We start from the raw sequence: 21,696 nt of genomic DNA on the forward strand, positions 1-21,696 counted from the left end.
TTTTTGACACTTCTATCTAATTTGTGGCATTTCTGCTGCTTATAAAATCTAATCTCACCACCTTTCCCACCGTTTTTTGCCATTTAAACCCATTTTAGCTTTTTCTAACATATTTTAATTCTGTTTTTAACAAAAGGATTGCTTTTTAGAGGGATACTTACTATAAGAATGAATTAAAATGTGTTTGTTTGATAAGAGGGGGGTTATGATTCAGGTTAAATATGAAATACCACAGCTTAACTTTACAAGCTGTGGTGCTGTGTTCAGCCACCTTCAGGTCCAGTGGAGGTCCCCGGTCTCTGGCACCTTTATTTTGGGGGTCGCAGGCTTTTTATAAAAAGGAATTCTATTGTCATACATGTTTAAATAAAAAAGCAGTCACTCCTCAGCATAGTTTAAAGCACAGAGGCTGTTGGCGCCCCTTTACTGAGGCGGTGTCTTCTAAACAGGCAGCTAAGCTTAAATCCAGTCTGGGGTCAGACCTGCTCTCAGACCTGGCATAACCGTGTCAGACTGGAGAAAGATGGACATGGGCTCTGGTCCATCTGCTTTGCAAGGTTAACCCTTTGGGCTCCAGAATTTTTTTTAAATATTCAAATTTGATATCAAGATTTCAAAAGGCTGTAGCTTGAAAGTGGTTAGAGATAAAGGCGTACTGTAAATGAGAAAAATCTTCAGTATGACCTAAAGTTTGTGATGGGAGGAAATTCACTCATCTAATTTGCATATTCTGACGTCACCAGACGGCCTCCACCGCCACGGCTTCTACCACGTCTGCCCCTACCTCCGTGTTGTTTTTTATTCCCGCTACCTTCATCAATATTGGTGTTTTGACCACCCCTGCAACCCCCGCCATGTCCCCACCCTGGCTATGGTGAGGAAAAGCTGCTGGTGGACTCTCATGGCGCACGGAGTCGCTGTGGCTCCGACACACCGGCAGTCTCGGTCTCACCGGACAACTGAACGGTCATCATCAGAGGGGTAAATAATTCTCTATTCCACCCAGAACTGTGAGTGTTCTCGCTACAATTTGCTCTCTTTCTCTCTTTTACGCACCGACTACAACCACTTCTACCACTTCCTCGTCTCCTCGACCGGCGGCGCATCTTCAAACTCTCTCTCTCCAGAGCTTTGAATAGAAACACGCCCACAAATGCTGCTGGGATTGAAGTTACTCATGTCTGCCATCTCCTGGTGTAAAGTAGTAACAACATTAGGCACCATATTTGCAGCTACAGCCTGTTTAATTCAGCAATGGTGCTTGTCACAATTTTGCAACTTAGGTGCTTAAAGAGCTAAGGTATAAACGTACAAAACGCCAAAAAAAAATCTTTGGAAAAAATAGGCAGAGGCTGCTTCCTCTTTGTGCAACAAGTAATCAGAAACTTGAGACCATAAAAACCCCTGTCTCCCTGTGCACAGGGCTCCGCTCCACCAGGCCTACTTCCTTTGACTATATCCCCTGCAGATGGCAAACACAATGTCCCATGCCACAAGGACGATGTGTTCAACAGAGCTTAATCCAGTTGCCAGTTTCCTGTCCCCTCCTGCCCCTCTCTGACATCTCCAACGAGTCCTTGAATCACCTGACAGGGCGCCGTTCTGCTCTTGAATTTAAATCAGACTGTTTAATTATAGCGTCTGTTTAAACAGACCCCCTCCTACCCAGAGGTACAGTAGGTCCACTGGGAACCTAAAATTGTCCCAGGCCTGTCTATGTTAAGTTGCCACACTTTTTGTGTAATGAAGTATTTTAATAAAGTGTTGGACTAAATGTAAAAATCCTGCAGTGTGGACAGGGCTGTGTTTGCAGATAAACACTCCCTGTAACAGAGATTTCAGCTGTCATGACTGTGTTGATGACTTCTCTGTTTGGGAGCATGCTCACAGTGAGGCGGACTTAGAGTCCAGGGCTTTGTAGATCACTTATTGTGTGTGTTTGTTCTGAATGCATCAGTGCCAGACTCTAACACACACTCTTCTCAGCTCCTTTTTCTCCCTCTGGTTGGGAACACTCTAAGAGCCGTTGCACATGAATGGCTTGACAGGCTGCCATGGTAACTGCACAGGCCAGACGCAGACTGGCTGACAGACGTTTCTGGCCCAGCCAGTACTTTGACGTTGCTATGACAAGTAGGAAAAAAACACGTCCTTCACTCGAAAACGCTGCAATCTGATGAATTCTGGAATATCGGGGCCTTGGGAATTTGTACAACCACGTTAATACTACGACTTTATCACAAGTACTGAGAAAGCCCCGCCCCTGCTGGGATTTATTGATGATGTCATTGTGTTGGACTGGTAGCACTGGCGCTCACATCCTGGTAAACTGTTCCCTCATTTAGAGCTGAAAAGCATGGCAAGCTATTACTAGGTTGAAATTATTGATTTGTGCAACCTTTAACCTTTTTTTCCACTTTTGCTATTGTTTGGCCATTTTTGTCTGTATTCCATCACCTTTTACCTGTTTTTTACCACCTTTTAGCAACCGTGATCCTTTTTGCCACTTTTTTGACACTGTTAAACCATTTTTGCTACCTTTTACCACTTTTTGCCCATTTTTGCTATTGTTTGGACAATTTTTGCCAATATTTCCATCACCTTTAACCCCTTTCTACCACCTTTTAGCAACTGTGACCCTTTTTTGCCACTTTTCTGCCATTTGTGATCTATTTTGTCACTTTTTTTGACACTTACAAACCATTTTTGCTACCTTTTACCACTTTTTGCCCACTTTTGTCATTATTTGACCCTTTTTTTACCACTTTTTAGAAACTGTAACCATTTTTTTGCCACTTTTCTGCCCATTTTTGTCAATTTTTCCTTTACTTGACGACCTTTTCCCCAATTTTGCCCTTTTATGTCATTTTTAACCCATTTTACCAGCTTTTAAAACAATTAACCCTTTTAGACTACTTGTTACCCATTTTTGCCACTATTTTGCCACTTTCAACAAGTTCTTGCCAATTTCAACTCATTGTTTGGCCAGTTTTTTCCCCAATTTCTGCCCATTTCTGACTTTGTTTTACCACTTTTAACCCATTTTTGCCACCTTTTGCCCACTTTTTCCAGCTCCATGATCCCCCAGTTGGCTAGGCCCCAGAAAGCCCTCCCTTACCCCCCTTATAGGCCATCTTGACTGTAACATTATCTAAAAAGTCTGTTTTGTATTGATAAGAATATTACCTTATACCTTAGGTGTGCCCTAGGCATAAATAGTTTGAAGATCACTGCATTAAACCATGTAAACAAAGCTCTTCTGCTGGGGCAGCTGTTGGGAAGGCCACACATAAAAGATGTGTTCATGTGTGCTCAGTCACCAGTGGCTGCAGCGACAAAGAGGGCAGAGGTCCTCTAAGTAGGTCACCGTTGCTGTGAGGCTGGGTAGGCTTATCTGGGCACACAGTGGTCCAGCTCAGTGGACCAGCTCCCTTTGTTCCTGTGCATGGCTCCACACGGCGCTCCCACAGGGAAAGCCAGCATCGCTGCAGCCCTGAGGTCAAGTCTTTCCAGCAGCACGGTTCAGAGCGCAGTCTGCAGCTCCACAGACACAGGGGATCGCCCCCTGCTGTGTGGATGGATGACCTTTAAATGACCTTTCTTGGCGTGCTGGTGATCAGTGTTGGGTTTGGAAATATAACACGTCACTCAAGAAAAGAAAAAGTGGTGCCTGTGCAGATCGGCCCACTGTTTGGTTCAACAGGTCAGTGCCAGTCTGATTTTAAATGTGAAAAGGCTGCAGCGTGGTACGTCCTAAAAGTGAGTGGATACAGGCTGGAGAATATACAGAGTTAATTCTGGAGGACCAAACGGAGTTAGTTTTAGACACGTCTCAGTCGTTTCTGTCCTTTATGGTTTCAGGCTTTAGCTGACAGCAGCTCAGAAACATTTTAGCCATTCCTCTGAATGACCAGTCAATGAAGGACTTTTCTGTCGCCACAGCAGTGGGCGGAGCTTTCACTCGATTCCTCTATACTCCTCAACGACTGAGGTCTTCAGCCTTCATATTAAAATAAGGCAGAAATGTGAGACTGAAAGTCAAAATCATGAGTTTTAAAGCTCAAAATATGAGATTAAATGAAATAACATGAGTTTTTAAAAATCAAACTTTAAGATAAAATGAAGATAAAATAAGATACAAAACACATGAAGACTGGTTGGGCCAACTCCCATGCACCCTCTAGGACCCTACCGAGAGTGTAGAGCTGGTCCACTGTTCCACGGCCAGGACGAAAACCACATTGCTCCTCCTGAATCTGAGGATCGACTATCCGACGGACCCTCCTCTCCAGGATCCCAGAATAGACCTTACCAGGGAGGCTGAGGAGTGTGATCCCTCTATAGTTGGAACACACCCTCCGGTCCCCCTTCTTAAAGAGGAGAACCACCACCCCAGTCTGCCAGTCCAGGGGCACTGTCCCTGATGTCCACGCGATCTTGCAAAGGCGTGTCAGCCACGACAGCCCTACAACATCCAGAGTCTTGAGGAACTCAGGGCGGATCTAATCCACCCCCAGGGCCCTGCCACCGATGAGCTTTTTGACCACCTCAGCGACCTTGACCCCGGCGATAGAAGAGCCCACATCCGCATCCCCAGACTCTGCTTCCTTATCAGAAGGCATGTCGATGGGATTGAGGAGGTCTTCAAAGTATTCCTTTCACCAACCCACAACGTCCCCAGTTGAGGTCCACAGCGCGCCAGCTCCACCGTACAAGGTGTTGACAGCGTACTGCTTCCCCCTCCTGAGACGTCAGATGGTGGTCCAGAATCTTCTTGAAGCCGTATGGAAATCATTCTCCATGGCCTCTCCGAACTCCTCCCACGTCTGAGTTTTTGCCTTAGCAACCTCTGAAGCCGCAAATCGCTTGGCCTGCCGGTACCTGTCAGCTGCCTCTGGAGTCCCGCAGGCCAAAAAGGCCCGATAAGACTCCTTCTTCAGCTTGACGGCGTCCCTCACCACCGGTGTCCACCAGCAGGTTCGGGGGTTACCGCCACGACAGGCACCGACCACCTTACAGCCGCAGCTCCTATCAGCCGCCTTGACAATAGAGGCACGGAACACGGCCCAGTCGGACTCAATGTCCCCCGCCTCCCCTGGAAAGTGGTTTAAGCTCTGTCGGAGGTGAGAGTTGAAGCGCCTTCTGACAGGGGACAATCAGTATGCCCACACCTGCTCGGCGCCTCTCACCAAGTGCAACTCCAGCGTGGAAAAGAGTCCAACCCCTCTCAAGAGGACTGGTTCCAGAGCCCAAGCTGTGCATCGAGGTGAGACCAACTATATCTAGCCGGTACTGCTCAACCTCAACCAGAGAGGTGACATTCCATGTCCCCAGAGCCAGCCTCTGCAGCCGAGGATCAGACCGCCAAGGTCCCCACCTTCAGCCGCCACCCAGCTCACACTGCACCCGACCTCTATGGCCCCTCCTTCATGTGGTGAGTCCATGGGAGGGGGGACCCACGTTGCCTCTTTGGGCTGTGCCCGGCCGGGCCCCATGGGTGCAGGCCCAGCCTCCAGGCACTTGCCATCGAGCCCCACTCCCAGGCCTGGCTCAAGGAGGGGGCCCTGGTGACCCACGTCCGGGCAAGGGAGATCTGAGTCCTTCCTGCCGTTCTGCCATAGGAGGTCTATGAGCCGCACTTCATCTGGTCCCTCACCCAGGACCTGTTTGCCTTGGGAGACCCTACCAGGGGTATGAAGCCCCTGACAACATAGCTCCCAGGATCCTTGGGACACGCAAACCCCTCCACCACGTTAAGGTGGCAGCTCAGAGAGGGGAGGCTAAAATACAAGAAAAAATCAACATCATGACTTAAAGGTCATGCAATAAAAAGGCAAACATTCTATATTGAAAAAGTTAAAATATGAAATAAAAAATCCAAATCTTAAGTTTAAGTTGTAATTGTAGACGCAAAATTAATCATTTGAAATGAGAACACAAATTAATTATATTTAATTGTTAAATTATTATTATTATTGTGATTGTTGTTGTTGTTATTATTACTATAATTATTAGTAGTATTATTATCAGTAGTAGCATTTTTGTTGTTGTTATTATTTTTATTATAATTATTGTTATTATTATTATTATTATTCCTGTTATTATTATTACTATTATTATTGTCACTATTATAAGAATGGATTGTATTTTTGTGTGTTTGAAACAATGAATTAGGGTTAGGGTTGGAGCCTGGTCCAGGTTCTGGTGTGGTTTAGAGGGAGCTTTGACTGTAAAGTGACCTGAATGCTGGTGATGTCAGCCCCTCCATTCATGAAACATGAATAATTGAGAGAGCAGCAGCTCGCTGTAGCAGCACCAAGAGGAGTGAAAGCCATCTCTCTCTCTCTCTCTCTGTCTCTCTCGTTCTCTCTCTCTCTCTCTCTCTCTCTCTCTCTCTCTCTCTGTCTCTCTCATTCTCTCTCTCCCTCTTTCTCTCTCTCTCTCTCTGTCTCTCTCTGTCTCTCTCATTCTCTCTCTCCCTCTTTCTCTCTCTCTCTCTCTGTCTCTCTCGTTCTCTCTCTCTCTCTTCCTCTCTGTCTCTCTCTGTCTCTCTCGTTCTCTCTCACTCTCTTTCTCTCTCTCTCTCTCTCTCTCTCTCTCTCTCTCTTCCTCTCTGTCTCTCTCGTTCTCTCTCACTCTCTTTCTCTCTCTCTCTCTCTCTCTCTCTCTCTCTTCCTCTCTGTCTTTAGCAGATTGCGTATTCACTCCCAATCTCTTAACATCTATTGTGAGTCTGCAGCCGTTAAATTCCGTGACCGGTGGGGGGGGCTGAAATGGTGAGAGGAGAGCCTTGCTTGGATACGAGTGGATGCAGTAATCAGATGATCCAAAGGCTGGGATACCAGAGGATGAAAGGGGAATGGACTAGTGCAGGTTGCCGGGAAGAACGACAGCTAATCATCAATTAAACAAAGGAGGAGAGAGAGAGTGAATGAGGGAAGGAAAGACAGAAGACCGTGCCTGAGCTACAGCTTCAGCCGTTTTCTCCTTCATCTCCCTCTGCTGCGTCTGTCTGCCTCCTCTTTTCCTCACGACATGCTCATGAATGCATCCAGCCTCCTCCCCTTCATCCCTCATCCTGTTCCCTTCTCTCCTTTACCACTCACCTCCTCCCCCCTCTCTCCTCCCTTCCATGCTTCATCCGTGGCTCCAGCTGCATGAATGAAGCTATTTGAAGAGGGCTGATCACTGCGGAGTGCCTCTCTACATGGCTACCACCAGGTTAGTGCTGGGGACAAACATGGAGGCTGCAGCGTGATCAGTTTCCCTTCTCAACAAGATCAACATGTACTTTTAGAGGGATGGCAGCTGCACCTCAGACCACCAGCGCCTCTTCTTTGGCAGGTGGTGTTAAGAGAATGTAAGCTGGTTATTAGGAGATCAGAGCTGGCCGGGGAAGATCAGTAGCCATAAGCCTGCTAAAGAAAATCTCCCTGCCTGCCTCTTCCATCTTCTCTCTCTCCCTCTTTCTCCATTTATCTGTGTGGCTACCTTTCCTCTTTCACCCAGAGAGAGAGAGGACGAGTGCGGCGTGCAGTCACTGCGATGATCCGCTGGATGAACAGCTCTTTGCTCGGGGCTGACTACGAGGACATGGTGGTGTTTGAGTGTGTGACGGTGGCTAGCGAGGGTTGTCGCTGCCTGGAAGGCTGCTACGGCGAGGTGTTGAGGGACTGTGTCTACCAGCAGGGGTATGGCGGACTCCTGTGTGCTGGTGTGAGGGTGTGTGTCTGTACATGTGCAGGGAGAGTGGATGGACTGGATTCTATGACATGCCTATGTTTGTAGAGTTTGGTAGGTTAGCTTTGTGGTGCTGCTGTCATGTACGTGGGCGTACGTTCTCCCGTGTTTATGACTGAATGCGCATTCCTGTGTGGGCATGCGTGTTGGACGCTGGCGAGCGGGGCCTTCCTCATGGCCTTTTCAAAGCGAGCAGAGATGAAGGGCCAAAGCCATGTGGGTATTTTCCAAGGTCAGCAGAACTATGAAAACAAATGAGGCCAGTAGAAACTCTGTTCTATTGTGCCGCGTAATGATTGGACAGCTTGAGCTGCTTGGATTTAGAGCTTTAGAGCTTATTCAGAGAAAAGACTGTAACAAAGTAGTGCAAGCAGCGGGCTTGTTTCCCCCTTTTTCTTTCCTTTGTCTGAAAGAACTTGACCTATTTTGGCATGCAGGGATCCCGTCTGAACACCTTAGACCAGGGGTCATCAAGAACATTCTCACAGGGCCAGAGTTAGTCCTGGGGGGCCTGATATGGTCCCTGGGCCACCAGTTGATGATCAGTGCCCTAAGGTCAGTCATCAGTTCTGTGGTGCAGAAAAGCCTCAGAGACTGAACATGCTATGATGGAAGCATACAGCACAGTAGCGTAGATTCATCCTGTAAGATAATAACATGTTAGATCAGCTCTGATTCACTGTCACACAGCTGCAGTACAGTTTTACTCAGCGTTAACTTCTGGTTCAAACTTCTGAAGCTCCACTGACATCAACCAAACAGCATTCTTCATTTGGGGAGTTTAGGATTCCCAGCAGAACACAACATTATTGGCATCATACCAGTACCAGCAGTTAAAAGGGTTATTGTGTCAGCAGTGGAGATGCACAGTATTATGGGTATTTTGGTATCAGAAAGTGTTAATTTCATAGACTAAAACTATGACTAAAGCCTTTTTTCCATTAACCCTCGCTCCCTTGTAATTTTTAGCTCCATCTGTCCTAGTTTGTCCAGAAATCAGACATGCAGATAATTGTTAATAAAACAATCATTTTTAAACATTTTTTTAACTTTCACTGCTTCAAATCTCTTCAACAAGTTCAACTATGACCACTAAAAAAATAATAATGATAATAATAATAATAATTCAAAGTTACACCCTTTATATGCCAGTTATTGTCCACTGTGCCTATGACTGTGATTCAGTGAGATAGCGTCCATGCTAAACAGACGAGTCTGTCAGAGCCAAAAACACGCCAGTTTTACCCTCCTTTTCTCAGCCTCCTCCTCTACCAAATCAGATGAGAGTGAATGCATTTGTTCATGTTAGGTTTATTTTATGTACAGGCATAAAAGATCAGAGGAAATATGTAGGATATGAATCACCAACACACGCATTTCCACCTCTAACCAAAATGTGACCATGATTATGCTCATTATGCACATATAAAAATATACTGCATGTTTGAGATATGATATATTCTCTCCTGTTGATGGAAAGGACCCGTGCATCCTCATGCTTGTCCATCCACTTGCTATGAAGTGAGGACAAAGTTGAAATTGTCCAAATGTCCCCCTTTCTTAGTCCCAGACTGCAGAACTCAGAAGAAGCATTTTCAACTGTAAACACTCCACTTATGGCAGATTCACACCCGAGCACACATGTAGGAGCACACAAACTTTTCCTTACACATGTAGCCCACTCTCAGACATCCATATCTAGTGGCACCAATCGTTTCATTTAATTCTGATGATGTTTAGTGGATGAAATAGTGCTTCAAACACTCTGAGTCCATGGAAGAAGTCCTGCATGTGCGTTGCTGAAGGGGTTAAAATGGTGGCACTATCTGCTGGATCACTGTGGAATGGTGAAGTTTATAGCCCTGGTGATGGAGTGACTGCATAGAAAAGGTTGCTGTATGATGTTTTGGTGCCATAGACACAGTCAAAAAAACAATTTCAGACAAACAAGGATAGAAGGAGCTATTTGGTGTCAGTAGAGTTCTATGGGCAATATGGGTTTTTTGTTTTTTTTTTTTTTTTTTTATATGAAGAAAAATAATAACTTTGGCCAAATTTGATGCCTCAATCTATAAAAATGTGACTATCAACTCAGAATAATGATGATAAAAATGATGAATGTCCCCAAACTGGACATAGTAGGATCCGAGGGTTAACAAAAATAGATCTGTGATGACTAAAACTGACTCAAACTAGACTAAAATGTAACCTAGTTTTTGTCAGACATTCTAAATCTGTGATGTTTCTCCACTGTGGGTAAATCTGTCTAAAACAATCCATCTGTTTCTATTCTGCCTCTCAGCTGTAGAAAGCAGGGACCCCAGGTTGGGCAGAGAATACACTACCATGATTTGGTACCAGATTTAGGCAAGAGAATAAATGCTTTGACTTAAAGTAAAGACTAAAACGTGAGGACTTTAATGGACTGAAACTAGACTAAAACTAGAACCTCATCTTCCCTAATATTAATCGGTCTGCCGCCCATTTAACTAACGCTGTTGAAGTCTGATGCTTGAGTTGACTGAGCATCTCCGTTGTAAATAATCCAGCATGGGTTGCCTTTGGCTAGGGGGGCGGCTCTCTGCATTGGCGGTGTGCTCGGCCAGTGAGTGGTTTTTAAGACTCTACAAACTCAGAGTAACTCAGTTCATGTTGACAGGAAGTGTCGGTAACTTCAGTCTTCTCTGGCATGATCTTCAAGCTGAAGCTGCCATTCAGAAGTCTCTGTCCTTCATTTCTGCTCGCTTGTACCTCATCACTACAGCACCGCTTCCTGATCTCACAAACTACAGGATGGGTCGAGGGTCACACAGAACACAACAACAAACATAGTGGCATTAGAATAAATGTTAATGCCTTAATCATATATATAATATCCACACAAGCACTTTGGATATCCATCCTTGCACGTGCACAAACTCAGGTCACTTGTCTGGCTGCTGTGTCCCACTCAGACAGCAGGTGAAGTATCACGCTCTGAATATTCAGCCGCTCTCTGTGCTCCCTGTTGCCATAGAGATATTCACTCTAAGCTGCTTTTTGATTGAGCTTTGTAGCTGTGAGGGCTGTAAGTGAAGCAGGGTTTAATTGTTGGACACTTTTTCATTGACCTTTACTATGAATGCAGCTCTAATCGGGGTCTGTTTTCATAGGTTGAGCACTTTTTCACATCATTCAGACTCAATGAGGAGAAAACAGGTTAAAAACAGAGAACGGTTTTTCCTTCATGGCATGAAAATGAGCTTCTCGCTGTGTCAGAGTGTATTCTATGGTTGAACATCTCTGCTCTTCTCTTCATTACAGCCCATAGATCATGGAATGGCAGGTACTGTTGCTTTCTGTGTAACTGTCAGTGTTTAGTTTCTGTTGTCTGCTCCTGTTCAGGCTAACGACAGTCCATCCACGCCACCACGTTGGTTCAGAGACAGAGCGTTGTGCAACGGACTGATATGGAGCTTACTCATCCATTTGCTGATGATGGATGTGTGTCCCTATTGTTAACTATGTGTGTGTGGAACAGCGAGGGGATCCGTGACTTCCTCATCTGCTGAAAACGGGGGGGCTGTAGCATGCAGGGAGAGAGCGCCATGAGGAATAATCCTGCTGCCAATATTTTGTTTTAGCTATTTATTTACACATTTGGGATCTTAGTGTTTAACCTTCATGAAATCCAGTATTCTCCTTCTTCTTCTAACATTTTAGTTAGTCTCATTATTCTGAAAGGGCAAATGAATGTGAAACCTGCAAGTGTGTGCACTACAAGCCTTCCTGAGACTTACAGAAACACTGAAACAGCTGAGATCTGCATTTCACCCAAATCAGTGTTACTCAACAAAAGAGCCAAATTCATGAGCCACCATCTTAGTGCTGAAAAGGGGTGAAAAAATAGGTTAAAGCTGGCAAAAATGGCCAAAAAGTGGCAAAAATGGGCATAAAAATGGGTGAAAAAATGGAATAAAGTAGGCAAACATTTTCAAAATCAGACAAAAAATGAGTAGTAGGTGGCAAAGAGGGTCAAAAAGTGCCAAAAAATGTGTGAAAAGTGACTAAAATGGGCCCAAAGTAGCAAAAAGGTGGGGAAATGTGCAAATGGTGGCAAAAATGGGGAAAAGGGGCATTTGATGGCAAAAGGCAGCTTAAACAGGCAAAATGTGTCAAAAATGGGGGGAAAATAAAAAAAACAGGATAAAAGAGGCAAAAAGTGGTGAAAAGTGACAAAAATTGTGAGAAAAAGTGGCAAAATCAGTGACAAGCGATCAAAATTTGAAATTTGGCTAAAAAGTGGTAAAAATGTCAAAAAAGTGACCAAAATGGTCACAAAGTAGCAACAATTGGCATAAAAATGGGTGAAAAAAATGGAATAAAGTAGGCAAACATTTTCAAAATCAGACAAAAAATGAGTTACAGGTGGCAAAGAGGGTCAAAAAGTGCCAAAAAATGTGTGAAAAGTGACTAAAATGGGCCCAAAGTAGCAAAATGGTGGGGAAATGTGCAAATGGTGGCAAAAATGGGGAAAAGGGGCATTTGATGGCAAAAGGCAGCTTAAACAGGCAAAATGTGGCAACAAAATTTACAAAAAACTGGTAAAAAGGGGGAAAGGAATTAGCAAAAATGGATTTAAAGATGCAAAACATATAAAAAGAGCAAAAACATTGCAAATAAGGACAAGAAAATGACTCATTTCTGAGGTCACTGATCAAAATGTAAATATAAATAGAAGTCAGTGGTTGTCTGGTCTCAAAACCCACATTTTACTCACACTAGAACATAACCAACATATCAGATGTTAGACTGACACATTTTTACATCTGATAAAAAAAATATTAGCTTGTTTTGAATTTGATAGCAGCAGCACATCTCAAAAAAGTTGGGACAGGCAACAAAAGAAGGAAAATAAGTAATACCAATGAAAACCAGCTGGAGAAGCATTTTGAACTAGTTAGGTTAATGATCAACAGGTCAGTCACGTGACTGGGTATAAAAGGAGCCTTTAGAGAGGCAGAGTCTCTCAGACGTAAATGTGGTCAGAGGTTTATCAATCTGCATGAAACTGTGTCTAAACATTGTGGAATCATTTTTGAAAAATGTTCCTCAGTGTGAAATTACAGACTTTAAATTCCCACCACCACGGTGGAGAAATCTCTGTGCACAAAGGAAAATCAGGGGCCCTCAGGGGCCCTCAGGGGCCACGTCATTAAAAACAGGCATGATTCTGTAGTGAAATCACTGCATGGGCTCAGGAACGTTCCAGAAATCATCGTCTGTCAACACAGTTGGCCGTGCCATCCACCAATGACAGTTAAAGCTGATCATGGAGAGAAGAAGCCATATGTGAACAGGATCCAGAAACACCGTGGTCCATCTTCTCTGGACCAAAGCTCATTTAACATGGACTGAGGAAACATGGAAAACTGTTCTGTGGTCAGAGGAAACATGGAGAACTGTTCTGTGGTCAGAGGAAACCACAGACGCCGTGTCCTGAGGACTAAAGAGGAGAGGGAGCATCCAGCTGGTTCTCCTGGCTCAGGTCTAAAGCCTGCATCTCTGATGGGATGGGGTTGCATTAGTGCCTATGGCGTGGGCAGCTCTAACATCTGGAAAGGAACTATCAATGCTGAACAGTAGAGAGAGCTTTTAGAGCAGCATATGCTCCCATCCAGACAACGTCTCTGTCAGCACAACCATGCTAAACCACAGACCACATCCATCACAACAGCATGGCTTCACAGGTCAGACTGTTGTTTACACAGTGGTAAACATAGCCTGTCCCTACTTTCTTAGATGTGTAGCTGCCATCAAATTTAAAAGCTAATATTTTTCATGAAATGGTAAAATGTCTCAGTTTAACATCTGATACATGGTCTAGTCCAGTGGTTCTGATGGTGTGGCAGGGCACACCGGACCGTGAGACCAGTCTAGGTGTGCCTTGAGGATCTGGCTGGACCCCTGATAAACCCAGAGAATGGCCCCTCCCCAGTAGTGATTTATTGATGAGTGTGTGTGTTGGATCAGTAGCATTGGTGCTAGCATCCTGGCTAACAGTTAGCTCATTTGGCAAGCTATCATTGAGCTGAAATGATCATTATTCATGCTACTTTTAACCAAGTTCACCAGGTTTTCCACCCATTTTGCCGCTCATTTTGTCAGCTTAAACCATTGTTGCTGCTTTTTTGCAATTTTGCAACTTTTTAAAAATACTTTTGACCCATTTTTTGCAAATTTGTGGAAGTTTTTGCCACCTTTAACCCATTTATGCTACCATTTTGACATTTTTTGCCAATTTTTTCATCACTTTTTACCTCGTTTTAGCAACTTTAACCCTTTTTTGCCACTTTTCTGCCACATGTAACCTATTTTGTCTCCTTTTTGTCATTTTAAACCCATTTTTGCCACCTTCTTGCTAATTTTCACTCACTTTGCCTTTGTTAGGCCACTTTTTTGGCCTAATTTTGCCCATTTTGTAATCACTTTTAAACCATTTTTACTACCTTTTTACATTTAACTCCTTCGTCCGCTTGTAACCCATTTTTGTCACCTTTTTGACACTTTCAACATGTTTTGCCACTATTAACCATTTTTTGGCCCCCTTTGTGAACCATTTTTGACTTTTCCACTTTTTACCCAGTTTTCCATGGTTTATCATCACTTTAACCAATCTTTGCCACCTTCTGCCCTCTTTTGCCACCCCCAGTTGTCTGGGCCCCAGAACCCTCTCCCCTTCACCCCCCTCATGGTCCACCTTGACTGTTCTATTATTTAAAAGTCGGTTTGTGTTGATATGAGTATGGTGTGCCTTGAGATTTCAGCTTAACTTTAGGTGTGTCTTGGGCGAAAAAAGTTTGAAAAGCACTGATCTGGAGACCCAGACAACCAGAGCATACACCTCTACTCCAGTGAAACATTAAATGGATGTAAAAATACAGAAAAGCAGGACCAAGTCTCTAAAAACACAAAGGCCTGTGGAGTTGATGGCATCCTAATGAAACGATCAGATTCACAGACCTCTAATTCCAGTGTGCTATTCTGAAGCTCTTTGACAGTGACCTTAGTTCTGAGGTCTTCCCCAGAACTTGGAACTGAGGACTGATCCATAAAAGCAGAGTCAAACATGATCCCAATAACCACCATGGGATCTGAGTTAACAGTAATCTAGGAAAAATTCTATCACAGGATCCTGGATTTATCACCCACCACAGCATGCTCCACAAATCCCAGATCTTTTTTTTACCAAAGTATCAAACAGCAGACCAGGTTTCACTCTGAGCACCCTGATCCACAATCAGCACGAGCTAAAGCGAATTATTCTCCTGATTCTTTGACACGAGGGATTTCTGTACAAACTGTGACAAAGTGGAATTGGTGGAGTCTGAGATATTATAAAGATTGGCAGAGAGACATCCAGATCTCTTCAGCCAGAATAATTCACCAGGTAAACAGCGACAGAAGCTTCCGGATCTGCTGGCTGCATCTCCACACCACCACCATGACATGGACTTTATACATATATTCATATATTCTTTTGTTTTAATTACATTTCTACAATTTTTTACCATAATCAAGAGTTAATGCTTTTTTCTGTTTTTATTTTTATTGTTTTGTCAACAAAATCAATGGATCTCAATGCCAATTATGATTAGACAGACTGGTAGAAAGTCTGCTACACAGCAAAATCTCCAGTGTTAGAGTAACACTGAGAGTGTTAAATGTAACACTAGAAAAGTGTGTGTATGTGTCCACTCTTTTGAGTGTTAGTTTAACACTTTTCAAAGTGTTACATTTTTTACACTGAACCAGTGTTACTGCAACACCGTGTGGTGTTAAAAATTTACCCTGGTGAACACTGAGTAGTGCTGATAGTACTCCACACTGGCGTCAGTGTTAAAAAATTAACACTAAGGAGTGTATTACAATTAATTTCAGCAGGTGTAAAATACTGTGGATAGAAACTGCCCCTCTTCCACCAACCTGATAATAACAAGAAACAAGACATGGAAGCTCCACATAATGGGTGTTGATAATCAGACACACCTGACAACATTGACTGTCACCTCACATTATGAGGTATTTGATAGTCATCAGGGAGCTATGAGGCAGACTCAAAGACAGAGTTTGTCCTGAGATGATAATCTGCCCTCACTCCACAGTTATAAGTTACGTAACACCACAGCCAAGACTTGACCAACCTAACAGACAACTACACTCATGGTGCAAAAGTGTTTATGCATCAAAAACTTAGGAACTCAAGATAATTCAAGAAACATGTGCAAGTGAATCCCAGCAGTGACCCCTGTACAACAGGCCACATCTAAACACAGCTAATCATCTAAATACATCTAAAAACATCTAAAACCCAGCTTAACACTCTGCACCAAGGCATGATGGGAAAACTCTGCCCCCCAGATTTGAAATTGCAGTAGGCGGGGCTTGGATCAACTGACTCTCTACAGTGTTGGAATAACACTGGTTGATTTAACACTGCCAAATAACTCCAACTCTGAAGACCATTTACTCTGAATGGAGTTAAAATAACACTGAGTGTTAAAATCAACACTGAAATGTTTAACACTGAGAATTCAACACTCCAGTTTTTGCTGTGTAGGTAGGTTGGTTGATTGATCCCAAGGGAAATTCAAGATTTCCTTCAAGATTTCAAGTTCATCTCTATTGTAAATAAAATATTGTTTTATGAGGTTTGACAGCGGCCTCATTCTGTTTATATTTACATTTATATTTAGAGGCCCCAGCTTGTATTTTACCTTCTCTGTACCAGTGGAAATGTCCAAAAGTCACCAACCCTGTAATGTGTTCACATCAGGTGCATTTTTACTGTCATGAAATAGGTGACATGATTGTACCTTTTTTCTTTTTATTCAGAATAAACAAGAACAATCAGTACTGGAGGGTCTGAGCGTAATCATGGACTGTGCTTTGGTTTGTTTTTGACTCTGTGTTGAAAATGACCACAGAGATCTGTGGAGATAAGCGGCTGTTTGAATGCTCTGCTAGTCTTTGACGATCAGCTACTCTTGTCTGTACTTGCATTTATAATATACTCTACCTGATGAAGCTGTATTTATAGTAAAATGCTTGAAGTGTTACTATGGAAATAATTAAAATGACAGATTAGAATTTTAGAGTGCAGCCTGCACTAAAGAGGCCCACAGCAGCAGCTCATATCTGTAATTAAAGCCAGAAGGAAGAATCAGCTGTCAGTCAGAGATCATCTACTGGACAACAAACCACTGGTAATCATAGAGAGTGACGGCAGAGGCACTGTAATCCACCAGAGGTGATTATTCCTCCATGGACATTAACAGATGCAAAGGATGTGTTTTCCTGCATTTCAATTGGTCCAGCTACTGCTGCCAAATACTCAGCAATCAAACAGGAGCTCCATTTATGGTGCTCAGAGGTGATCTCTGTGAATTTAGTGCACCAAACTGCACTGAAGTCATAAATGTAACATGAGCTGAGTAATTCATGGCCACATCACAGCCATTGGCTGGCAGTGATGTAATGGCTTGCATAACGCCATGTCAGGTCCCTGTGCCTGTTGGGCGCACCGCCACGTAGATCAGTTACCAAGCCTTTTGTTAGCTTCTGCCACTGTAAGGAGAGGCTTCTTACTGAGGCTTTGGTGTGTGTAAGTGTGTGTGTGTGTGTGCTGGATCACAGAGGCTTCCTGATGGGAACTTTGAATATGATGGAAGGGCAGAGAAGACCTTTACTGACACAATAGTTCATCCACTTTGCCCCATAGCCGTCTGTGGAGAAATGAGTCTCTACATTAAGGCTGACTTAAAATTTAGTCTGAACTAATCTAACAATATATTAGAGCCAACGCTTTATTATTGCCTGAATTAAGCAGTAAATTTCCCTGAAAATGTGTCCCCAATCATTGAATCTTCATTGTGACTTCCACAGTCCTTATTGTGTAAAACATATATATTTGCATATTTACATATCTATCATCCATCCACCTACCTACCTACCTATCTTATCTACCTATCTACCTATCTTTCTACATACCTACCTATCTACCTATCTATCTACCTACCTATCTACCTATCTACCTATCTTTCTACATACCTACCTATCTACCTATCTATCTACCTACCTATCTACCTATCTATCTATCTACCCACCCATCTACCCATCCACCCATTCACCCATCTTCCACATACCCACCCATCAACCCATTCACCCACCACCCATCTACCCATTCCATCCACCCATCTATCTACCCATCCATCCACTCCATCCATCCACCCATCTATTTATCTACCCATCTACCCATCTACCCATTCACCCACCCATCTACCCATTCACCCATCTACCCACCCATCTACCCATCTACCCATCTTCTACATCTACCCACCCATCTATCTCCATCTATCCATCCACCCATCTACCCATCTATCTACCCATCTATCCATCTACCCATCTATCTACCCATCTATCTACCCATCCACCCATCACCCATCTACCCACCCATCCATCCATCCATCTATCTACCCATCTACCCATCTATCTACCCATTCACCCATCTACCCATCTACCTTCATCTATCCACCCATCTACCCATTCTATCTACCCATCTACCCATTCTATCTACCTTCTATCTACCCATTCACCCATCTACCCATTCTATCTACACCCATCTACCCATCTTCTACCTTTCTATCTACCCATCTACCTTCTATCTACCCATATCTACCCATCTATCTACCCATCTACCCATTCTATCTACCCATCTATCTACCCATCTACCCATCTATCTACCTATCTATCTATCTATCTACCCATCTACCCATTCATCGACTTCCATCCATCCATCTATCTACCCATCTATCTATCTACCCATCTACCCATCCATCTACCCATCTACCCATTCATCTACCCATCTACCCATCTATGTCCATCCACCCATCCACCCATCCACCCACCCACCCATCCACTCCACCCATTCCACCCATCCATCTACATACCCACCCATCTATCTACCTACCCATCCACCCATCCACCCATCTATCCATCCATCTACCCATCCATCCACCCATCCATCCACCATCCATCCATCCATCCACCCATCCACCTAGCCACCCACCCATCCATCCACCCATCTACCCATCCATCTACCCACCCACCCATCTTCTACATACCCACCCATCTACCCATCCACCCACCACCCATCTATCTACCCATCTACCCATCTACCCATCTATCTACTCATCTACCCATTCACCCGTTCATCCACCCATCTACCCATTCACCCATCTATCTACCCATCCACCCATCTACCCATCTACCCACCCATCTACCCATCTACCCATCTACCCACCTACCACCACTCCTTCCATCCATCCATCCATCTACCCATCTACCCATCCATCTACCCATCTACCATCTACCCATTCATCTACCCATTCATCTACCCATCTACCCATCTATCTACCCATCTACCCATTCTACCCGTTTATCTACCCATCTACCCATCTACCCATCTACCCATCCATCTACCCATCCATCTACCCATCTATCGACCTTCCATCCATCCATCCATCTACCCCACCCATCTATCTACCATCTACCCATTCATCTACCCATCCACCCATCCATCTACCCATTCCACCCATCCATCTGTCTATTCATCACCCATTCATCTACCACCCATCATCTTCTACATACCCACCCATCTATCTACCCACCAATCTACCCATCTACCCATTCACCTCATCTATCTACCCATCCATCATCTATCTACCCATTCATCTACCATCACCCATCTACCCATTCATCCATCTATCTACCCATCCACCCATCCATCCACCCATCTACCCATCTACCCATTCATCTACCCATCCATCTACCCATTCACCTGTTCATCTACCCATCTATCTACCTGTTCATCCACCCATCTACCCATCTACCCATCTATCTACCCATCCATCCACCCATCCACCCATCCATCTACCCATCCACCCATCCACCCACCCATCCACCCATCCATCTACCCATCCATCCACCCATTCACCCATTCCATCTACCCATCTACCCATTCTATCTACCCATCCACCTGTCCATCCACCCATCCACCCATCCATCTACCCATTCACCCATCCATCCATCCATCCATCTACCCATCCATCCACCCATCCATCCACCCATCTACCCATCTAACTACCCATCTATCTACCCATCTCACCTCTCACCCATCCATCCATCCACCCATCCACCCATTCATCCACCCATCTACCCATCTATCTACCCATTCATCTACCCATCTATCCACCCATCCACCCATTCCACCCATCCATCCACCCATTCCACCCACCCATCATCCATCCATCTATCTACCTATCTACCTATCTATCTACCTATCTACCTATCTACCTATCTATCTACCTATCTACCTATCTATCTACCTATCTATCTACCTATCTACCTATCTATCTACCTATCTACCTATCTATCTACCTATCTACCTATCTACCTATCTATTTACCTATCTACCTATCTATCTACATACCCACCTATCTACCTACCTAGCTACCTTCCATCCATCCATCTATCCATCTACCTACCTATCTACCTATCTACCTATCTATCTATCTGTCTGTCTGTCTGTCTGTCTATCACTTCAAATGTTGACTTCTGTGTCTACATATACATAAGCCAGTGAAGCTTCATGTGATGAAAGCATGAGGAGATGGTGTTTTTGGTGTGCTGCTGTCCACACAGGGTCCCACCTCTGTAAGGCCAGCCATCATTTAAGTTGCTGTACTCGAGGTGTTTCTGTGGTTTCTATGATGGATGAGAATAATAAAGTGTCAGTAAGGAGATGAGGAATAACATTCTCGTTCATCTTTCTCTTTTCTTCGTAGCACTGCCAGTAACTCAAACAAGAGCACGCCTGCCTGCTCACCGGTCCTGCGTAAACGCTCACGCTCTCCCACACCACAGAGCCAGGAGGGTGAGAATATGGTTGAGAAAGGTTCAGACCACTCCTCTGACAAGTCCCCCTCCACACCTGAGCAGGTTGTCCAGAGAACGTACTCCCTGCAGTCAGCAAGAAGCGGGGCAAAGAACTCAAAGGTGAGTGACCAAGAGGAGCTTCCATTTCATACGTTTGTCATAATTCCCAGGTGCTTATGAATTTAGTGTGGTGTAGCTGCACAAAACTTAAAAAACATATTTATTCATTTCTCAGCACTCAAGCAAAATTTGGTGCTTTTAAAATGTTGAGCAGTGTGTCCTGTGTCAGCTATAAAGGGTTTGGGTTTGGTGGAAAACAGTCAGAGAGCATTTAGTGCCAACATTTTCACTAAAATGCTGCTGTGAACGGTTTCATGTGAGACTCAGATGTCAGTTTTATGTTTTTTTATAAGGTTAGGCTGGTCAGGATAAGACTTAATTTTTCCACTACCAGATTATAGGATAGGAAATGTACAGCTAGTATTTCTAAATACGAGAGCACAGACTGTTCTTTACTGCTTTACATGAACAGCAACAGGAGCATCTCAAAACATTGGAATATCATGGAAAAGCCCCCCTCATGTTATTTAATTCAGAAATGGAATCATTTTGATATTCTAGATTAATTCCATGTGATGTGAAATAATTAAAGCCTTTTTTGTTTCAGACTTGATGATTATGGCTAACAGCTCGTGGAAATCAAAGATTCTTCATATCAAAATAAAAACAGACCGATACAGAAAGGTTGACCCTCTGAAACAAATGTTAAGGATCCTTTCTGCATGAATCACAGTATCTATGCCACGAGGCCTAAAGAGCAGTCAGTCTGTGGCACTGCAGAGGTGTTTAGAAGCCAAGGTTGCCTTCAGCTCTGCTGTGTCGTGGGCTCTGGTGTCACCCCGCTTCCTTTCGGACAATACCCGATAGCCGAGGATACTAATTAGTGGACCGGATCCAGACCCAGATGCCATCTGATCAAGA

The 21,696-nt window shown here is 44.0% G+C and overlaps 1 protein-coding gene across 4 annotated transcripts in view; it reads left to right on the top strand.

Annotated features, from left to right (window-relative positions):
• Positions 1 to 21,696, top strand: part of gramd1bb (GRAM domain containing 1Bb) — a 134,062-nt gene that overhangs the window by 39,855 nt on the left and 72,511 nt on the right. For all 4 annotated transcript variants that reach the window (XM_041805444.1, XM_041805453.1, XM_041805461.1 and 1 more), the window contains exon 2: positions 20,625 to 20,835. In XM_041805444.1, the coding sequence (XP_041661378.1) occupies positions 20,625 to 20,835 (211 nt within the window). The remainder of the gene's footprint in view (positions 1 to 20,624; positions 20,836 to 21,696) is intronic.

Source organism: Cheilinus undulatus, linkage group 2 (genome assembly GCF_018320785.1).
Source record: "Cheilinus undulatus linkage group 2, ASM1832078v1, whole genome shotgun sequence".
NCBI classification, from domain to species: domain Eukaryota; kingdom Metazoa; phylum Chordata; class Actinopteri; order Labriformes; family Labridae; genus Cheilinus; species Cheilinus undulatus.